This window comes from Labrus bergylta, chromosome 24, assembly GCF_963930695.1.
Source record: "Labrus bergylta chromosome 24, fLabBer1.1, whole genome shotgun sequence".
NCBI lineage: Eukaryota > Metazoa > Chordata > Actinopteri > Labriformes > Labridae > Labrus > Labrus bergylta.
The window spans coordinates 11,887,107-11,910,116 of NC_089218.1; the positions used below are offsets into that span (position 1 = coordinate 11,887,107).

General features: G+C 41.1%; 2 protein-coding genes across 3 annotated transcripts in view; one reads left to right on the forward strand and one right to left on the reverse strand.

Moving 5' to 3' along the window:
• Positions 1-3,853, reverse strand: part of dock9b (dedicator of cytokinesis 9b) — a 50,494-nt gene extending 46,641 nt beyond the window's left edge. The window contains exon 1 of one of the 2 annotated variants that reach the window (XM_065951838.1): positions 3,491-3,853. In XM_065951838.1, the coding sequence (XP_065807910.1) occupies positions 3,491-3,604 (114 nt within the window). In that variant the 5' untranslated portion in view covers positions 3,605-3,853. The remainder of the gene's footprint in view (positions 1-3,490) is intronic. The other variant, XM_065951835.1, reaches the window with a different exon arrangement.
• A 1,019-nt stretch (positions 3,854-4,872) lies between these two features.
• LOC109998072 (bone morphogenetic protein receptor type-2) overlaps positions 4,873-23,010 on the forward strand; it is a 28,663-nt gene continuing 10,525 nt past the window's right edge. Inside the window, exons 1-5 of the mRNA XM_020652804.3 lie at positions 4,873-5,834; positions 15,206-15,391; positions 16,345-16,524; positions 20,731-20,838; positions 21,022-21,113. Coding sequence (XP_020508460.2) covers positions 5,744-5,834; positions 15,206-15,391; positions 16,345-16,524; positions 20,731-20,838; positions 21,022-21,113 — 657 coding nt within the window. The 5' untranslated portion in view covers positions 4,873-5,743. The remainder of the gene's footprint in view (positions 5,835-15,205; positions 15,392-16,344; positions 16,525-20,730; positions 20,839-21,021; positions 21,114-23,010) is intronic.

A 23,010-nucleotide genomic window follows, 5' to 3' on the forward strand; every position in this document is an offset into this window, starting at 1 on the left:
GTAGCTTAAATAAAGATGTGGAAACCACATGGCCGCAAAAGCCTGAGCATCAGCCATCAGAGGTAGCAACTCAGGACTCCACCGCAAACCGCAGCAGCTAACCCAAAGCAGCACTCCTGTATCATGTCACTGATATAGGTCAGCAGTGCTAAAGCATCTGCAAATCTGCAGATAATCTCTAACAGGTTTTTTTTTATGCTCTTATCAGACCAAATCCTCTGGAGGAGAGTTCACTCTTAAGTGAAACTCCACAGTTTGAAATGCTGGTGTGGAGCAGCTGTAACTGGGAGGCTGTATTGTATGGGAGTAGGGAACTGCATGTCATCATTAAACTCGTAGATTTCTAGCTTGCTGGAAGTTTAAATACATTCATGCGTGCATGTAACTCCAATAGTAAAAAATAAATAAATTCAAAAGCCATTAACTATGTAGTAAAATACTGAGATACAAACAACTTTGGGCTGAAAAAGAATCAAAGGCTGAAGTTTTTATGTAGGGCATAGGTCTTTTTTGTAAAATAGTATTGCCATCATTTGTGTGCTACTTACGTTGTCTATTTGGTCATTTTATTTACAAAGAACATTTTTACAGAACGGCATAGTAATGAACTTCTTACAACCTCTGTGAAGGAATTGGTATCTTGCAAAGCTTTCAAAGTAGCTTCCCAAATGCTGTAGTGGTAAAGAGCTCTCAAGATGCACATTTCAGGTGTCAGTGTCTGAATAGACTGCTGACTGAGTCTCATGGATAAGAAAAGAGTTGACAAAAATATGAAAAGAGAAAATTTGAGTGTTTTTATGCATTTTTTATGGCGTGTGTGATTACAGTGCATGAAGAAATTTCAGCAAGGCAGCGAGAAGGCAGACGAGGTATAAAAACCTCCAAGCAAGCATTTCCCACAGTTGGAAGCGATTATTAAACCAGCAGGAACCGTCTTTACTGCTCCACCACTTGGCCTCTGCTTTGTTTACGAAGGTAGAGCTGAGAGGCAGCCACGCCTGTACTAGCTATGCATAATGTGAATGTGAGCAAGTCCAACTAAGACCTGCTCCGGCCTCAGTCTTGAATCAAGATGATTTATTACATATGCAGGTATTTATAATTGATGGTCCCATGGGTGCTTAGTGTGACACCGACTTACAGAAGAGAAAGAGGGCACGTTTAAAAATAGTCAGGACACCTACCATCATCTCATCCATTATTAAACACAGCCCGGAGATCTGATCTGATCCATTATGCCACTCCACACACTGTGGGCTAAAGCTGAATTAATAGGCTGCTATGACATAACTGCCAAGTGTGGGGATGAAGATTAAGACTGAATAATGGATTTTGTTCCACCAGGAAGAGGAGTATCTTCAATTTGAGAATATTTATATGCAATCTACTGTCCTTCATTTACTTCTTTTAAAACTTAAAAAAAAACAGTAACAGCATCACACTGCAGTCCAACCTTCGCCTGGCTGGGTGAAATCTGAGTGGTTGAGGAAATTCTTTGATGTCCAGTACTCTATATATGTTTGCGTTTGCCATACCAGCATGTCAGTCTCTGCGTCAATGGGCAGGGGAAGCAGCTGCACCATAAATACTTGGTCATAAATAGAGTGGCAGCAGAAGTTTATTTTACACAGCTGTACTATTAAAGGACCATAATGGGACCTAGATGCATACCTTGTGGTCCACCTTAAAGGTGCAGAGTAGTTTATGCTACCTTAAAGTACAGTTAGTTTAAGGGGACTCATTTATTTTCATGTCATAGGTAGAGTTGTATCAGGATTCTCTCATTTTGGGCATGGAGGCTGCAAATGTATAACATATAAAACCTGTGTATCAAACTGGAGGTTTGAGGCCTGATAGGTGTGTTTTCCAAAGGTAAGAGTGGTCCATACAAATATGGTTGCATTACAAGATACTCAGGTCTCCATGTTTTTTTTCAAGACTTTGACTGTTGTATCTTGGCTCCTGCTACTTCTACTTTGGCCATTAATTTTTATTATCTTTTTTACATTTTTTATCATGTTTAAATGTTCCCCCAAATGAAAACTTAAACCTGACTCTGTTAGTTTAGCTTAGCAATACACTACTTTCTGGAGTCATTGCCACATATTGTTTTTGCACAGAACAAAAATACAAGATATAACCAGTAAATTAGTGAGCATTAGGGGTTTGTAGACATTTTTTGTTTAAGTTTAGACAAAGGTGACAACCTTTTCTGCAAGAACGCAAATAAGCATATTAATCAGAGGGTCCAGTTTTTTCTTTAAGTTTTTCGGGCAGCTTAGCCTGACTGAGCACAGCTGGTCAATGAGGTTGATGAGATTCTTGCAAAACTAGCAACTCCTTCTGGTTGGTCCATGTACACCATCTCCTGTCCACACAATACATTGCCAAGACTTGGACTTTGACGGCAACAAAAATGAAAAACTCAAATTTGAAAAAAATGAGAAAACACCTGTTCAAATGATAGGTAAAGTGTTGCTCTTAGAACAAGTGTTACATTACACAACAAAATGTAGGTACTCCTACTACTCCACTTTTTTTCCTAACTGTACTGTGAGGCAATGATGCACAGTATGCATGCATGCGTGCATGATGACGCAGGCCCAACCCCATTACAAACTCATTAGCACTATGATGATGTCATGGTCACTGATCAGGGCCTGGACCACTGAGCTCCTCCTATCATGACACCATTGACAAATAAAATGTACTTTTTGATGGCTTCATTATAAGATCAGTAGGCCACTGGGACCATGGAGAAAAACATAATTGATAGCAAAATCCATTAGTTGAAGAAAAGTGGCATATATTGATCAGTATTATGCAACAAGACACAGTCACAGGGTAAGTCAGGTCAGAGCTCTGGATCAGTCCCTTAGGATACAGATGCTGCAAGAGGTAGACTGGAGCACAATCAATGCAGTCTGCAGACAATGAACTTCATCCAGGACTTGTGAGAGAACAATATAACCTGATTTAACAAAGACTGCAACATAAGGTAAATGTCATCCTCATTATAGGCAAAAGCAAGGCAGTATAAACATCCTGTAATACAGAAACAACTATAGACACGCTGTATCTTTGGTCATTTCTACTTTTGGCATTACTCAGTGGTTTCTGTCAAGCAGATCTGGTTGCAAGGTGCACCTGGGGGGTCAGATGACAGGATGAACTAAAGAAGTGTGCATGGGTTCAGCCGACTTTCTTGTCGCTTTGTATTGGTGGTGTATATTTCAGTTACCTGGCAACCTTTTTGAGAAAGTTGCAACAAAAGACGCCCTGCAGATGCAGAAATAAGGAATTTGCTGCAGCAAATGTCAAGAGAAACTAAAAAAATCATCAGAATAAACAATAATAATACTGTCAAATATTGCTATAGGTTGGGGAGGGTTTTAACTAAAGAGACATAATACCCTTGCAAGCCTCTAACAGACAGGGCAGTGTGTGTTTATGTGCATTCAATTTTCTTGTGTGAGAGCATATCTCTTACCACTAACACTGAAGTCCTGACAGCCTCAGACACGCTCTGCCTCAGCTCTGCAGCAGTGCCCGGTTTGTTGAGCCCCCTGGTGAACTTTCTCGCCTCAGGTGGAGCAGAAGCCATCCTGTAGTTCTCCTTTCATCTGACAACCAGACACTGAGAAGGAGCACACTATTTGAAGGCTGTTCCAGGCACGAAGGATGAAATCCTGCGTTCATGGATGTCCGACGTGCGTAAATTGCACAGTGACGCAGTTTTATCCCACCATTCCCTTAAACTTTACATCAGCTCCGGAAGTAACAGCAACCCAGGAGACCTGAAGATGAGTTCACTGGTCAACAGGAAAGGGAGACCAACATCCAAAGGCTGCTCCGCTCCAGTCTGTCCCGTCAGCTGCAGCGGAGTTCCCTTGCGCGAACTGACACGCCCCCACCTCTTGGGTGTACCGTAATTATGCCCAGCGGGCCAGCACTGTATTCTCACTCAGCCATCTATTTGGAGGCTTAACGCAGCTCCCAAATTGTGCTACTTTGAATAAAATGGCGGCATTCTTTGTAATGTATCTATGGGACACTCGACATTGTCTTGAAAGTATCCAAACGCCACTTTTTAGGGACCTTCTATCTGCGTTTCCACTATACTTGCTTCCAAGACAGATTCAAACTATATACATATCAGAGTCCCACAAGAAGCTTTGAAAGCAATAAAAAACGTAATTATAATGTATTTTAGCAGCACTAAGTAGTATTCTGAGGTTATATAACTTCAGCCCGCACGCAGTACAGCCATAAACACGGGCAAACGTCGCCACCTGCTGGAATAATTTTGTATTTTCCATGAGGTAACTGCTGAGGGCTTTAAACTCTTCATAAAGTTATCTGACCACACAGAGGCAGTAAGTAACATCGGTAGTTCAATAATTATTGGCGCATTCAATGACAATCGGACATTTTATATTTAAGAAGATCATCGAAAAAAATATGTAACTGAGGTGACATCTATGGGAGATTTTCATAACAAATAACATATATCATAGATTTATTATTTCGTTTTCTCAAATAACCCGCATTGGTTAATTGATTTGCAATAATGAGCTCTTTCTTCGCGCATAAAGAGATTTGAAGGACGTAAGAATATCGACCAAGCATTTTTCTCGAGTTTTTTCATGAAACTACAAATATCTTCAGATGCTGCATTCAGATTTCTTCTCCTACTTTATAATACATGCTCAAATTGAGTAAATCTTAGCAGTGTTTACTTTACAGCAGCAACGTGACGGATTTAATTGAGACCCTGAATGTAGCATATGTTTGCAGTGTTGTATCCATAGTCTGCGGCACAGCGGCGCTGCATCACCCCTCATGCCTGTGTAGGATTGTCCTCCACCCCCAACACCAACCCACAGCAACCTGATACCGGAGACGAGCGGTCCAGACAAGCCTGCAAACGAGGCGTTCCCAGCCGCCCTGTCTGTCTGTCTGCACAGCGAAGCTTCAAGCCAAACAGCGACGATCAGCCCAAGAGACATCCATCCCCTCAACCCCGTCGTCTTCTTGCACAGGAGTAATGATCTCATTCTACAGAAAACCGAAAAAAAATCACTGTAGACGCCGTTGACTTTTGAAAAATTTCCCCTTACACTGGAGATCGCGAAATGCAACGGGACGCGGAGAAGTAACTAGTTAGCTCTGATGCTAACGTTGGTTAGCGTCGTTAGCAGTCACCTCGCAACCTAAACGAGTCAATTTGCTACGTTTTAAAAGACACATTTCTGCCAGTTTTCTTGGGAAAGTGGGTGCTATTACCAAGTTTACAATTGATGAAGCTTTGTAGTAACGCCGATTAGTTGCATGTTGCTAATTTCTGCGGAATTTACCATCTTTGCCCAAGTTTTCCAGTACCAGACAGTCTCCCTGGACAGCTAGCATGTTAGCTAGCAGATATGGACGCTGTTTGCGGGCTGCTTGTACATGGCTGATCCGCCTAACAAGTTAGTCGATCGGTTTATGTTTCGGGCTGATGCTGGAGTCGGTAGCGGGACTAACTTAACTTTGACAGTCAGTGGTAGTTATTTAATCACGACATAACAGCGTCTCCTTTTCGCACCGTGTCTCGATGTTCTCCATGACTGAGAGGTCGGTTCAAGTTATTGAGCTGACGTGAGGATAAAGAGGGTGAAAAACAAGTTCAAAAAGAAAAACAAGAGAAGAACAAGAAGTATAACAAGACTTGGCGGAGCTCCAGTTTACGAGACCAAAGCCGATGCACAGTGTCATGGCTGTGGGCCGAATCACGATGAAATCACTCGCTAAATTTGGGTTTTGCCTGACGATTCTTCTGACTTCTGTGGCTGGTAAGTGCTTTTAAAAGGGATTGATTTTTTTTGGGGATAAGACCGAAAATGTGCTTCTTATAAATATTTGATGCTTTTTGTTTTGGTTTACCCCTCTGTAGAGCCAGTTTGTTGCAAGCGTTGCTCAAAAATGCAAGCTGAATCATGCTTTTTGGTCATCTTGATTCTTGATCATATTTCTGGGATTATTTAGTCATTTTAACACGGATAATCTGCTTCACAGACAGACTAAATCAGACATTTTACTAAATCACCACATCGCCCTGGTGTGTTTTCCTGTCTGGCACATCAGCCAGTCTGTCTATCCCTAATCTATCTTTTCCATCTTCCTGTCTCCCTGGCTCATCTTTTAGCCCATCTCACTGTAGTCAAGCAAACCTTCACAGATACCTCCTTCTGAAGCGAGCAGCAAATGCACCCCTGGCTCCATTTAATCATTCTGTGTACAAAGGCCTGGAAAAACACTGCCAAACATACCGCAGTCCCTGTCTGCCAAGTTGTGCCCCCTGTACAAGACTTTTGGGCTGAAGCCAGGCTTCTGTGAGACCTTGAGCATGATAAGATAGTAGCTGGGATGCACAGAGATGGAGGAACGCTGCATGAGAGAAGGGGCGAGAGATAGGAATGTGTGGGAAGACAGGAAAGGTATCTTAAAAGATCTGTAATTTAGGTGAATTGTTGTTGGACTGTGTGTGTGTGTGTGTGTGTGTGTGTGTGTGTGTGTGTGTGTGAGACAATGTGTGTATAAACAGATTCTTAATAACAATGCTTTACCATTTTGTGTGTGTGTTCTTCTTGAGGGTATTATCAGAAGCTGAGAATAATAAGTGCTGTTGCAGAGGTAAGGATGTAAGCGTAATTTGAAATATAGTGTGTGAATGTGTTCATTACCTTAAACTGGTCGTGCAGAGAGACTCTGCCCCCATTTGTATTTAACTGACAATTGGTAGTCTGAGTGTTTTGTAATTCAGATATAATTGAACGCGAGGACAGTAAGTGCAATTTCTGCAAAGCACAGACATCTTCTGAATATTCATAACAACCATACTTAAACGAATAGGTAGAGAGGACATCTTGTTGCTTTAGCTTCATATTAGCAACGGCAGAGTTAATAGATTATGTTAAAAAAAGATAGGGATGATTCAGCAGGCAGAGCAGGACATGGAGCGTTTTCTGAAGCGATGAGTTGTCATGTTGTGACGTGGGAACAGTAGGGGTTATTGGGGGTAGAAAAAGAGTCTTAATATTCGCCCAAATGTTAAACTGAAATTCATCATTCCATGCACGCGCTGAAAGACTTCTCATCACTCGGATATATTACTGCCCTGATAAGATCACCTTTATGAGACCTGACATGCAAATTATTATTCCCCTAGAGCAGTTTAACGGCTTCACCAACTGTCAGAGGATTGACAGATTCACTCAATAATCAGTACAAGGACGATTAATGGATACTTATATGCAAGTGTGCCATGTAAACAGCCAATAAATTGAAATTGTGTTGTTAATTAGGGCAGCAGTCAGTATGTTGGTATAATGGCTGTAAAGAGAAGAGAGATTAACCGCTTGCTCTGTCTGAGCTGCTGTTCGCTTTACGAATGGGAAAAAAGATCCCCCAGTGCATGTTTCAAAGGATGATATACTTGTAATGATGATGATGGGAGGAAGCAAAAGGCTTTATCAGCCAGGGGAGTGTGTTAGTCATCTATTTGACCCAACACCTTTCCCTTTACTCCCCTTTGTCTCACTTCAGCTTCCCATCATCCCTTCCCTCAAACTCGCTTAATACGTCTTCTAATTTCTTTTTCACATTCATTTGTTTCCACCTGTTTGCAGCTGAGCTCAGGTCGTTTCTCTGAGTCTTTTCCCTTGTGACTAATCAGTGTGTGGGTGTGTGTGCCGGCTGCTCTGAAATCTGGACAAGAAAGAAACGGTCCCAAACACTTGCTACCTGCGGGGTGACCGCAGGTGTTCTTTAGTAGCGAGCAAGATTTGGAAGATTTTAGCTCAAATTCTTCTCAAGTTAAGTCCAACTTGTATCACACGCGTGCTCATAATGTATGCAACAACCCACATTCAGGCCCCCTTTTTTAAAGTTGTCAAAGGTAAGCCAGAGGTTTGAGGGGTCCCAAAGAGGATTAGTACACAAGTATTATACTAAAGCATAAAAAATGGGCTGCATATTTGCTCCGCTTGTCCAAACTCTGAAGCTGTGTCTCGTGGGCTGCATACTGTGGTGTTGACAGGGCCCACTGTTCCCCAACAGGCCCGCGTCGCTCCAGCCTCCTGGGCCGACGGGGGACTCTTGAAGCTGTCGGCTCTGCGGTCACATCAGCAGCTCAACTGAAAGTGAAGTTATTGGCTGAAGATTATAGTCTTGCGCTAAACCGCTGCTAGTATGTTAACTCAAATTTGCGCCGAAAAATATAATGAACCAGGTACAGACATAATGGTGCGTTCCATTTGATCCTGCAAGTCGGAAATTTAGAGTTGCCGGTCTGAGGCTTCAATTGCATTATGGGTAATCTAAGCACCATGTTCTGGCGAGAAACAGTAATTCTATAGAATAAAGATGTTATCTGCATTTTCCTGCATCTTTTTTATCCTCTAAGTCCTAAAATCATTGTTATGGCAGTGAAATGTTAAATTAGTGGATAAATAAATTGAGGCAGTTACTGTTAAGTATCAGAAAGTATTGAAACAATTTAATTTGGCTGATTCAGGTGTGTTTTGTTAAGAGTTTTAATGTCCATTGTACTGTCTAAAACCCAGATACTGTAAGAAAGCAGCACGATAATAAGAAAATATTGAGAAAATGAACCAAAATGTTGAATAAAAACCTCTGACGTCAGTTTTTGTACCGCAATTAATAATACAGATTATGCTGAGAACCCAGGGGCCATTTTACTAAACTGCATCCCCAGTTACTACAAGCTATTGTGCTGAATTTGCATTACGTTCTGCAACACTCTGGAAGTAAACACAAGGACAATAAATTGGTTAAAGTGGCTTGTAAAATGTTAAAATCGTCTGTAATGCTGAAACGCAACCAGTGAGTTGGAGCAAAAATAGATGTGATATAATGATGTGTACTTATTCCAAGCCAACAAGTTGGCTTCAGTGATTGTGTAACTAGAGCAATGCAATTTAGGAGGAAAAAAGAAGTTAGTTGCTGAAGTTGAAAGATGTAAAAGCACTGCGTCTGCTTTGATTCCATAATATTTAGCACTTAGTCAACATCCTTATTTTGTGAGAAGAGATGACACTGACTGCGGCTAGAACAGACCAATGAATGCTGGACTGGAAGAGGGGTGCTGAGAGGCCATTTGGGCTCTAATACAGCTAACCTTGTACTCTATTAGATGAAGAGAAAAATCAATGTCTCTCCCTCTTAGTACCTTGGTGCTCGTTTTAAGCAGAGGTAAAAGCAAAAAGAGAGATACAATAGAACAGTGTTCAGCCGACCTTCTGGTTTGGCAAAAAGGAGAAATTAGTGGATGTTTTAGAAAACAAAAGGTGCAGCCTTGAGATGGTAACTCAGAGTGACAGCCTATGATTAACACCAGCAGACCATCAGAGACAATAAGTCTAGAGCGCGCAAAAAATGTTGCTCAGAGTATGGATGAACAGTTTTGGTCCGGATGGTTTGTGTTTTCTTTAATAGAAGGGCACTTCACAACTGCAGGGCTTTAAGGTGATATTGATCTTGTATTTATTTTCTCTAGCTGGGATGTCACATCTGTGGGTATTGCTCTGTCTTGTTGTATTCTCCTTTATTCTGTGTTGCACTGGTAGCTGGTTTTATAATAAAGATATTAAGTTAAATATCACATAAAACATAAAATGATCACATTTCGTTTGCTATAACTTGAAAATATAAGGTATTTTTGACTTCAAATAAAATAAATATCACCAGATTTGTTTCTGGCTTACTTATTCTGGAATATCCTTTTGAAATTGTTGCAATTTTAACAGACACGGAAAGTACCACTCAGCTCTCACAGAACAGGTGAAAACACTGCCATACCAGACAACCACAGCCTTAAGGGATAAGGCTGGAGTGGGTGGATGTATAGGATTAATTAGCCTGTCAAGCTAGTATGTAGCCTTTAAAACCTGTAATAGCTGTTCTTTTCTTCGACAATGAAAATATGTGGTTATAAACAAAGACTAGATTCAGACACAGCCTGAATCTGAATTTTTGCTTGTTCATAAATAATCTGAGATTATACCCCCCATTGAGTGATGGCAAACACCACTTTGGTCATCTGTGTTTTCATCACATATTTGGGAAAGTAAAGGTATAAAAGAAAGGGAGGGAGGTAAGGGGGGTGAATTTTGGTATAAATTCATTGTGGTCAATAATGGAGGCCTCTAAGCTTTGAGGGTAGCATAAGCTCCAGGATTAGCATAACTGTACCAGACACAGACAGACACAGACTGAGCACTGGTGTTTTTTTTTGGGGGGGGGGGGGGGGGGGGGCAGTCCCGAGGCAACAGATGGGACAGATTAAAGCCCACCACCAACCAACCAACCCCCCCCCCCCCCCCCCCCCCCCCTTCTTCTTTGCCCACCCGACATCTTTAAACTCAAGCTGGGGACTTGGAAAATTGGGGGTGTCAGCTAAATACCCCCTGAAAGCCCGTGCATCCTACCTCAGCAACAAGCATACACCCAAACAGCAGCAGTATTTGGTATGATCAGAGGGGACATGTGTCTCTGATGGCTGTCAGTGGGTTGTAGCTTGAGCTTTTGCGACAATGAAAATACAGTGCATGTGGACATGAATTTAAAAAAAAATATATTTTTTTTTTTGCATCAGCCACGCATGATAGCACATGGAGAGACCCTGTCTGCTTCACACAGCAGCAAAAACAAACTAAGAGCTAAGGACCGTGTACTAGACTCTAGTATTTGCCACTGCAGAAACCCCTTCTAAAAACAAAATATACATATAGTTGATAAAGACTCAATGTTTAACATTACACTCTCTGCTAGCACAGGAGATCTGTTGTTTGTTAACCTACCAGGATGATGAGGCAGTACGGAGGCCCATACCAATACTACAATAAATGTACACATTTTCAATACAGAATCAGAAAAAGGCTCTCCATGGCAGCCAGTAACGTGTCATTTCTCTCCATGAAACCCCCAGCAAGAGAGCACAGCTTGAATACTTCAGTAGATGCGGACAGGGCACGAATGTCTGCAGAGATAGAGGTAGAGAGGTGTGTGCACTAGTGTATCGAGCACGTTTTAGTCTTAAGTCAAGTGTGCTTTTCTTTCCTTCTTCCCTCTATTTATTAAATGTGACCAGTTGTGGAGCGAAAACAGTCACCACATGAGAGGCACTTGGTGACTTTTAATCAAGTCTCAGACTGCCGTGTCTTACATCTCTCCAATGGGCCTTGGCAGAAAGGAAGGAGAGAGCCAGATTAGATCGCTGTTGTTTTTTAGCAGAGAGGCTGAGGGGACAGGGGTAGTCCGGGAGTCGGGAGGGGGTGGGAGGGTGCACCGAAGGCCAATTGGGGGAGGAGGGGGGAGAGATTAGCAAATAACTGGGCCATGGGTAAACACTGAGCAGTGCTGGGGATTCATCCAATGAGCAGGCTTGGAGCAGGAAAACTACTCCGAAGCCTTTTGATATGACTACCCTCTCTCTCTTTCACTCCCCCTCTCTCTTTCTCTCATCTGACTCGCTCCAGTGGCCTTGCCTGCATACTCTGACCCACAATCCAATACTGCAGTGGAAAGCCAAGATCACACAGCAAGCTCCACAGAGCAGAACCAGGGACAGAGTCTGCCATGGCCAATCAGAGATACACTCGGAGATTGGCATCCAACCAGAAACACTCAGAAGAAAGACAGAATTCAGTCAGGGAACCAACCGCATCCTAGCAGAGCTGCAGACAAACCAATGAAAATGTGTCTTCACGAATGCCCCCATGGCTCAGACTGCAAATGAGCAAAATCTTCTTTGGTTTGAGCTCCAATAAATGCTACACATAGTTGCTTCTCTATCCCTTATTTTTGTATGCTCAGCAGCTTAATCTAATAAATGTATTTTAAATTCATGAGAAACTCAGGATGAGAAGCAGCTGCTATGTGATCTATCTACAAAGTCACAGTGCTTTTTGGCTTTGTGTAAGTGCAACAAAAGCACAATGAAATAACATTCACAATCACAAGTTAAAAAATCTTGTGACAGAAAACCCAAAATCAATTTCTAGATAGAATTCCAACCTTTTATCTGCTTTTTCATGCCCCTGAGCTTTCTTAGACCAGGCATCATTATGGGAGTTTCGTTTCAGAGCCTTGAATTATAGTAAAAATGTTAATAATTAATGTTAGAGGCATACAGTATCTACCCAGCTTTGGGAGAAAGATAGAAGATACTCTGCTCTATGGATTTTTCTGTTCCCAATTCTTGCGTACAAGGTCAGTATGTTTGTTTGACTGTCTTTGGGTGTTGTCACCACGGAGGCACTTCCTACTGTTGTTCCTTAGTGTTTCTACTCTTTTCCCCAGAGTTTCTTTTCTGCAACTCGTGTCTTACCGCCAACGCCCACTCCCTTCGATTTCTGGAATTAGAACGGGAGCACTTTCAAGGCAGAAAAGATTATTGTTGAATCTGTTATTTCAATTAGCCTTTGGCCCAGATATTTCGATTTTTTTACCGTCAAGGGAAAGCCTTACTGATTCTTCACCACAATGTCATGTGCATTTTTAAAAACCCAAACTTTTGTGTTAAATCTATTGACCTTATGGTGGTGACAGATGGTTTATTCCTGCTACCTTGTATCAAAAGGAACTAGGTGGTTTAAAATACAATAAAGTCAAATTTCATTCACATTTCTTGGTCATATCCCAAACAATAGATCTTTGATTTCAGAAAGAAAAGAAGAAAAAAAAGAAAGATGCTCCTGCATGTGCTCCAGGCTAAAATGGTAACTGTTTCCAACAGACTTTTCATATCTTTAGCTAGCAAGAGAGCTATAGTTAGCTTGTTTCTGAATTGATGTTTAGTGTCTCCAGCTGACTTGTTTGACAACAATGATCACATGAAATAGGTCTTGAATATGCACTTCATGGCTACATACATGATATCAGGCTAATACATTTTGGACTAAAGGAACATAAACATCACTGGGTTACTACTGTTGGAATAAAGCTAGTAAACTAGACTTGTGAGGTTTGTATCTTATTTTACAGCCCTTAATGTGCAGTTTATGTCTGCAAACATTATAGCATGTTAGCAGACTGAGGCTAAAGGTGAATTAAATAATTTGGAATTAAATGGAAAGGGAGCTAGTTAGCTAGGTGAGCCTGTTGCTGATGTTTGTAAGTTGCGTTACAGTTGAGTAAAGCAGAGTTAATTACATTCTTGAAGTTGTTTCTTTGAAACACTTGTCTGCACTTTTCTATTGTATTTATATATCTGTGCTTTTTTATAACGATATTTGAAATACTTGGTGTTTTCAGTCACAGAAAATAAAGAGAGCACATAAAAGCTGCCTCTGGGTTAGATAAGCCTACATTCTGCTAAAGTAATTAAGCAAAAGAGAAATGGAACTTTATACTGGAGGTGTTTGTTTGGCATTGAAATGGAAATTTAATTTAATTAAATAAAATAAAACGAAATGACTTTTTGTATCTGCAATTTTTTCATTTGGAACTTATCAGTTGACAGAGTCCAAAAGATGAGAGGTCGATCTCTCATCAGAGCCCTCAAAAGAAAAGTGGTCAGATATGAATGAATGTCTGCCCATTATGTTTAGCCTTGAATGTTTCGGTTTAATGGTAGGGCTGGTGAAAAATCATAGCACTTATCTGCTCAGAGGTTTAACGCTTGTTAAGTGCAAGTACAATTTGGTGGCCATTTTAACCCGGAGCTTCTTAATGCTGAAAAAAAAACTGCCATTCTGCTGCTAACCCTGCCAGGGCCATTGTCAGCTCATTAAAATTCAGTTTCCTCATCAAAATGAAAATTCCTCCACATGTTTAACCCTTGGTTTGAACTCCTTTCCCACTCTGCATCTACACAGCATGCATCCCCTGCATGCAAAGCTGGTCCCACTGAACAGTAGGCAGGAAAGGCCCACAGGTTGAGGGCAGCCGAGGCCCACGGTAGGCCAGCGTTGATAGCTTTATCTGCAGATAGGAGCAGAGGAGGAAAGTTGGCGCTGTGCCCAGGAGCACTACCACTCCATCGCGTCAGCCTCTGCCCACACAGGCTAGTTTGACCTTGGGCAGGGCACAGTCACCCTCCTCCCTCCCTTCATAACAAACCCCCCCCCCCCCCCCCCCCCCCACCCCCCCCCACCCCCCACCCCTCGTCTCTCCCCTGGCTAGAGGAAAGGGAGGAGTTGGGAGTAAGGGAAACAAACTGGCACATCATGTTTCTCTTATCTGAAATCATCCACAAAGCAGGCGGACCACACAATCACACTGGCTCAAACTATTTCTCTCTGGCGTCCAATCTACAAGCAACTGGGAACATATTCTGGCTTTTCTTTTCTCTCAAAAAACACAATTTGACACTGACTAAAGTTCAACTGAACATAAAGCAGAAGAAAACTTTGGCCATGGACTATAAATCAGTTTATGAAGTAAAACGTGGGTCTTTAAGGTCTTGTGTTGAGCTACCATCTCTTATTTTCTGACATTTAATTTACTCTTCTCATGGGTATCCTGCAGTTTTTGTGTTTTTAATAAGGATTGTTTCAAGCACTAATGTCTGCTTTTCCTTATGCGCCTCTGCATGTTTTTGTGTTATGTCCTCCAGGCTAGAGTTTAAATTGGTTTTTCTATTGATCTTTGGCTTGTGAGAGGCATCAGTCTTTGCAGGCAGACAGCTTTTTTCAGATGTGGATTATTCTTCCTGTGTAGACAGATGCAGTATCCATTTATCTCTGTAGCCTTTGTAGCAGACAAGAAGTGTCTGTATATGTATGGATTTTTATAAATATATATAATGAACACACATTTTTTTGTAAGAGGGGTTGGTGTGAGTGATTTTCATGTACAGAAGACATGCAAGACATCTAAAATGCACATATTAGAATGATTGTGTGTTGGTAGAAAGAGAATAATCGATACAGAGATGCAATGAAATGACTAAATAATAAATTAACGAAGCTGTTGAGCTGTTTGTTTCCGTCTTTCTCCTCCCCACACATCCTCATTAATGCACACACAGAAACTGTCATCATTTTAGTTTTATGTGCATGCCTCTGTTCATCAAACTATCTTATTCACTTTGTTGCCACTGCAAAGCACAGCCCCATTTTGCTAGAAATGGGATTCGACTTAGCCTCATTTTGCTAGAAATGGGATTTGATTCAGCCCCATTTCCTCTGTCTTTTCACAGCGGCACAGGGGGAGGAGCGGGAGTGTGCCTTCACGGACCAGCAGCAGCAGTGGGAGGTGGAGCGAGTGGCAGGGGGCGAAGGCCGGGTCTCCCCAGAGAACACCAGCATCCGATGTGCCAAGGGCAGCCACTGTTTTGGCCTGTGGGAGAAAAGTCCTCCAGGCGAAGTGCGACTTGTCAAACAAGGTACAACCTGAGAGACACTGTACTATTTGTACAGATAGACAAATTCCACAAATATCTTCATAATAGACACCTTGAGATTCCCCGGTGACGCAGTCCCCCTTTGAAGTTAGATAATGTAGCACCTCAAGAGTTAACACTGATGCCACAAGTGACAATGGTTAGAGCAGCGTAAATACCAGCAGTATAAATGCCTTTTGTACTGACTTGAATGTGTGATTTTGTGTTGATGAATAACCAGCCTTTGTACTCATCACATCCTTAAAGGAAAACTAGCTTTTTTGGCAGTAATTCCAAACGACTATATGGCTTCCACGGGAAACTACTCTGAAGAGCTGATTATGACAATATATCATGTGAAAACAACAACAGTTTGGTTTGTGCAGACGATGTAAGGTCAGTCAACGTCAGCAATTTGATTATATTGTACACTGGAAATTCCCCAAGGGAGAACAACTATTTGGGCATGATGCCGGGCTTCAGTTTAGGTGAGGATACATTTTGTATCACATTGGACTCAGAGTAGTAGTTAGTATTAGCCAACGCATAAGTTCAGGATTCAGATCTTGATATAAGAAAGAAAAATGTTCCCAGTACTGCTCTTTTTATGGGATTCAGGTAAATATTAGAACAAAATGCAACAGTGTCAAACACTGAAACAGTTGCAACGTCAGCAAACCTTCATTGGAATGTGCATTTTACAGTTATCTCCATCTGAAGTGACCCAGCATTAAGAAAACATAATCCAGAGTAGGTAAGGCCATAACAGCAAAACTCTTGGCTGTATTGATGGGTGCAATGTTGTGTTGAATTACTTCTGAACACTACTTTATGTTTTGTAAAAGGAACAATCTGTTTCAGCTTACAAAAACATGACATGGGCTGATAAGTGAGGGACTTCTCTCCCTGTTTTCCTCACCATCTCATCATTCAACCATTTCCCTCCTCCATGTCAGGTTGCTGGACTCACCTGGGTGACCATCAGGGTTGCCGCGATGACCGCTGCGTGGTGACAAACCTGCCTCCACAGATCCAGAATGGGACATACCACTTCTGCTGCTGTGGCAGCGACATGTGCAACATGAATTTCACAGAGGACTTCCTTCTGCCCAGCCCGACAACAGCACAACCAATCTGTAAGCACACAAAAGCACAATGTATTTAAGTCTTCACACAATAGATTATATGTATAAATAGTGGGTGTTTTTCATTGTGAGTTTTGTCATTTCGAAAAATCCATCCTCATGATACTCTTCTTTTCATAAAAGCAAATCATACATTTAGATTCAATACTAGATTTGAGCCTTCGCTAGTACTCTATGGTTTAGTGTTTGACTGTTGTATGCTGTTAAATCTCTGTGATAATCTCCAAGAAGAATTGTTCTGTAGCAGAACGTCTGTGGGATTTCTCTGACTTGAAAAATACTTTGAATTTGGTTTGAATTATCACTTTCTAATAGTTACATTCACTTAGGAGACCTATTTGACCTGTCTAGTTCCAAAGGGAACAAACTTTTCTGCCAAGGTTACAGGCATCTCTTATTCAACCGAGTGCATAAGGCAAAAGGGGAATGAATGAGAAGATGAATAACAAAGCAAAGAACGGCAGAAAATAACATATAATAATAATAAATGCAGGCCCACACAGTTGTGAAGCACAAAGCTATTAACGGCAAAGAATGAAAGGATGTTTGATATATCAGAACTGTTGCACCTACACCTACTTGTAGATATTTTCTCTCTCTTCCTCCTCTGCTTCATCATTCCACACATGGTTTCAAAACTGAGCTTCCTGATTGCCTTCCATTATGAACCTTGACAACTGTGAATTGCACAGATGAATTGGTTCACCAACATATACGCTGTGTCCTCACTCTGGCTGGTATAGATTATATGCACTAAAGCGCCGTGAAAGTGGCTGATATTGAATTCTGTTTCAATGATGGTCCGTTGGGGGATTTTGTAAAGCTGCTTGTGTGTTCTTAGTAAGGTGTTAATCAAAGCAAACAGATGTATTGTTATTTGTTCCTTCCTCTAATACACTAGCTGTGAATGAAAGCAATGTGTGTGGAAGGAGGAGCAGGGGGAGGGGAACCAGGGGGGATGGCAGTGGCGGCGGTGGCTCATCATCTCTCCTGCCCACACATAAACACAAACATACACTCTCCACCATCCATGTCGTCTCTCTGCATTCCATGGATTACAAGGCGTCTGCTCTATCTGTCTGTCTGCGGGCGTGCCGGTGACTGTTGCACCGTGTAGACAGATGACGAGACAAAAGCAGGAGCAAGCCCAGAAAAATAATGATTTAGTGTTAGAAGGGTTTTTTGATTGATCAGTGCAGCTTAAGTTTGGCTTGTATTATAACTTGAAATCCTGTTTCTGTTTTTAGCTGGATGGTTCTGACATGTCTGGGCAGATTAATGCCAGGGCTGTAGGAAGTAGGAAATGGTTTGTGTCAGTTGGCTGTCTGAGTAATCTCCAGCCAAGAAGCATAGATGAAGACATGCGAGTGGCAAGGTGGCAGAAGTTATACTCGGATCTTTTACTGAGACACAGGTAGTGTTTGCACAATGTCATAAATATTAGTAATCTAAAATGTTACACAAGCACACCCGTTTCTGTATAAAGATATTCTATAAGAAAAAAAGTAAAAGTATAAATAATGCTGGATTACAAATTATTATCATCAGACGGTAATGATAAACCTTTATGAAACACAACTATATTGAAACACTTAAAAGTAGTGTTTAATAAAACTAGTTCATTTTGACTGAGTACCCTTGTCCAAAGCAATACAATACTGAATATCTTGTAAAATGAATCAAAAATCTGTGGCACACTGAAAATAACTTTACTGTCTATTATTGAGAGCTAACACTGCGTTTCGCCTGTAGCTTCCTCAGTCTCGCCCAGCACTGAATATCTTGTATTTATAAACATCATCAGCAAAGTAAACTATGGGTTGTAATTTTAAAGATGCCCTGGGGCTTTTCAGTTAACAAACAAAAGTTGTGTTTTCATTCAACATTTCCCACTGATACATATTGTGTATCCTCAAGGTCTAATAAACACGGCAACGTTTTTCCTTCCTCATAAAATAGGTTTAAAAACGATTGTAAATGGTTGAAGCAAACAAAAACAAAAGGGGGCCCACTATAATTAAAACTGCTGCTTGTAATCTCCAAAGAGTACGTTTCATTTCTTTATACTCGATTGAGTACTTCTATGTTAAGGCATGCCTTAAATCTATAAAATGTTAAACGGTGAACTTTTTTAATAACAACATTAATCGGCAACTATCTTGTCAAATGATTAGCTTGTCTAGTCCTGTTTTTCCAGCTTAAGTTGACTAATTATAAAGAAAAGTTTGAATTCATTGACTCTAAAAGCAAAGATAAAGTTTCTCACTATAGAATGTGTCATATTCTATGTATCTTAACTTAATACGTAATGTAGCGGGGAACTTTAGCTGAAGGACAAAATACTTAAAAGTTCAACATCATCTTTGAAATGCAAAATGAATGAAAAGCTAAGCAATATTCTGAATATATAAGAGAAGATCTTATTCGTATTATAAAAGCACTGCAGGCCGGATTTTTGATATCGTGGAGTTTAAGCAGCTTCTTCATGTATGTTTACTTGTGAAAGCATGTGTGTCTGTGTTTGTCAGATAGCTTCCTGTGCAGCACCCTTGTTGATTATGAACCCACTGACCCTGGCATTCGCAGGAAGCTGTGTCAACCCCCATGCCTTTTTATGTTTAAGTGTGCCAGAGTGTGTGAGCATGCATGTTCATGCTAGTATGTCAGTCAAAGAAGCCCTAAGGCTCTTGAAGCCATCAATTATTGATAAAGAAGGTGAAGGTCTCGCGGCAGCAGCCGTGTGTTGACTGATGTAAGGGATGCAGGAGTTGTTGTTATTGTGTGTTTTCAAGCTGCTGACCTGGACTCTTATACTATTTCTATAGAGTATAGACTAGTGGTATATAGGAGAATCTAGTGCTGTTATACTTAAGCTGTGAGTGTGTTTTGTCTCCAGAGTAGCTCTTATAGCTGATGCAGCTTCATTAATCACAAACAGCAGACAGAAACTGCAGCTTCCTCGGCTAACTGCTCCTACCTGCCATCTGACCAGCGCTCTCTCTGTTTTTACATAGTTTCTTTCTCTCTTGCTCTCTCCATTCACTTCCCACACAACCTCTGTCTCTCTTCTCATTCACTGCTTTTTCCAGTCTGTTGACCATGCTTCATGGTTGTTTGGCTTAATTGATGTTTTTTTTCCCCCCTCCCCTCCTGTTCTTTCACGCGCTTCACAGCATGCCTGATTGTTTTCGCATACACACATACGTGCACACCCAAGACATTTCAATGTTTGTGTGTAAGTTAGCCATTGTTGTGTGCAATTATTGATGTGGAAGGAAAACAACAAACATACTGTGCGCCCACTTGCCAGTCCATTCAAAGTCTTGTTCTTGAGTTGTTAAAAATGGCGGCTAAATCTCATGACTACTTCTAGTTTAGCAGTTGTGTGAACGGTGCTAAATATGCAGAAATAATTATCGCCGACAGAAGGCACAATGTTTTCAATATAACGATGTATAAAACTGAACTACCCAATGTGTGTTGTACGGAAGAAGTGCAGAATGGTGGAACTTGTTAAAGGGCCTGTGTCCTGTTACAAAACACACCAAATTAATCAAGTTTCTTAGGCATCCTGGTATGGTGTGTGTGTATTATCCCAGGTTCTGTTGCAGTAAAGAGTAACCAGAGCTGAAAGATTTTTCTATAACTCACAGAACAAGGTCAACAGTAGCTGGTTCCAGCCACTTAAACACAATTTTCCTTTTTTCATATTGCATGCACAGATTCTCAAAAGAAGGACTAAACAATGAATCAATCAATAATAAAAAGTAAGATATTAATTGTTCAGGAAAATAGCTTTAGTTATTGTATGTGGCCCATATAAACAGAATGTGCTGCTGAATGTGTCTCAATTTCTTCGTGAAATCATTTTAATATATATTTTTATTATAATCATGGTATCTCCGTTTACTCAAAGTGTCTCTCTGCATAAGCTCATTATCTTTATGAACAACTATAGACAGAGGCATCAACACAAAGCTGTGTTTCCTATCTTTTCTTCCATATTGCATCAGAATGCACAGGTACACCTCGTAAACTACATACTCAGGATGTCAGCTGTGGCCTTCCTCTGACTTCTTGCTCACAAATCAAAGTCTCAGTGCACGACTGCAGACACTTGCTCTTCCCACATAAAGGTTACACTCTAATTTGTACTTTTTGTTTTTGATGTCCCCTCCCCCCCCCCTCCCCTTGTAGACTCTCACACACTGGGCTACGAAGAGACGGTAATTATCACCCTGGCAACAGTCTCCATGCTGGCCGTGCTTGCTGTCGCAGCCTTCTTTGGTTACCGCAAGATGCACGGTGAGTTACCATGGCGCCATGCCGTGACGAAGAGCCGAGAACATTTATTGTTCAAGGCCATTCTTATGTTTTTGGTTGGGTTTCAATTAATTTAGTAAAAATGGATAGAAGGAAGATCTTTGTGGTAAATACATCTGCATGTTCTGAAATGTTTCTGAGAGGTATGTGTGTGTGTGTTAACAGGAGATGGTAAGCTGGGTCTGCACAACCTGAATATGATGGAGGCTGCTGGATCTGAGAGCTCCCTGGACCTCGACAATCTCAAACTGCTGGAGGTCAGTGCCCACAGACGTCCATCTGTTCACTGTTGTACTAAACAGTCATCTGCTCATCAGTTGACTCAATGTTTTTTTGGCTCAAGAAAGAGCTGAAGTATTTACAAAGTGCCAGACCAATGCTGTAGTACTTTCAGGAACTAAGTGAGCCAATAGATCCAGCTGTGGTTGTAAATAGTTTATGGAAATTACACAAATCAACAGCTAGTAGCTCTACTGCCATGAATCCACAGTGGTGTATAGGGTTAGTTCTTCCTGAAAACAGTGGTGATGTGTACGGTTGCATCAAAAAATCAATCCCTCTCAACAGGATGACTCACTACATCTGTCATACCCAAAATCCTGCAGCTTTCCACTGCCTGTTTCTAGAGGATGAAAGCTTGTATCATTGGTTTAGACATGTTGTGCTCATGCAGACTTCAATATCGCTACTAACAGCTAGTGTGTGTGTGTGTGTGTTTGTATTTTTGTGTGTGAAGTAAGGAAGGGAACAAGAGTAAGATAAAGAAAAGGAGAAACCAAAGGCACAGAGGTCAAAATAAACCCAAAATACATCAAGGTTTATAGTTACGTTTGTCATTTCAATGTGACCTTTATCAATGCATTAAGTGACAGGTCAGGATGCACAAAAATAGGATTTGCTTACACTGACACGAGATCCTGAACACCTGATATGGATGTAGCGAAGCTCAGATTGTGATGGGAAGTCAATGGAGTCTGGATGATATTCATCCACAATATATAAGAAGGATGAAGGGATTACAAGAGGCAGGGAGGAGAAATGAACACAGCGACTGATTTGAATTGACTCAGGAAGACGGTGCCATGACAGACCTAACTTATAGAATACAACTCAGCTTTCGGGAAAACTTTGCTATCTCTGAATTTTTGCTCTTTTCGGCGTATTTTGAATTGAAAGGATATTTCCAAAGCATGTCAATAATCCATCAGCACCTTTCACAATATGTTAGACAACAATGTAGAAAAAAAAAAAAAAAAAACAGCCTTTTTTTCTTTTTTTTTCTTTTTTTATCCCTTGGCCCTGTTTTCATAATTTTTCCCATCCAGACTATGTTGCACTCACAACCTCTGTTTTAGATTCAGTCCAACATCATACATGAGAGCAAGCAGTGCAAGCCTGAAAAAGCTTTCAATATTACCTAATTGAGTCCATTTTCAACTATTACTTATACTCAGAAAGCAATTCATAACAGAGATATAAAAGGATTTCCATTTTAGCTTTCCAACTAAGATTGTGGGTTTTTTTGTATTTCCTTTTTGTACAATGCACCAAAACAAGCAACGTGTTGTGCCTCTCAAGTGCACGTCTCTTCAGGAAATTATTGCTGGTAACTGGCTTGTAGGCAAAAAGTCAGAGAAAAATATCACTGGGGTATGCTGAAAAAAAAAAAAACAGCCTGCAGTTTCATTAACGAGACATGATTTCTTGTATATTGTCTTCCGATTCAAACAGAGTGGTAATGTCTCTTCTACCTGAAATGTTAGCCAGTACAACTTAGACAAGTTGTACTCTTCAACAAGACAGAAAAACAGCCAGCCAATCAAAAGAGAACACATACACAGCTCTTTGTTTCCAATCTTTTGACATCGATTCAGTGTGTTTCAGACCAGAGTGAGGCAGTGATATCTTTTCAGGCAGGAGTTGAATTCAGAATGCTGTCCTTGTGTCTTATCTAATGCAGGCACACGTTCTTTCACATCAGGCTAGTTGCGGGAGGGGGGGGGGCTGTGGGGGTGCAGGCAGTGAGCCTTACTCACAGACAAAACAGTCCAGCGCCTTCACAGTATGTTTTATAGCTGGAGATAAATGTGTTCAGCAGACATGGAGGTGGAAACCACACAGAAACAAATGCACTCCTCTTTTTCGTTTCATGAC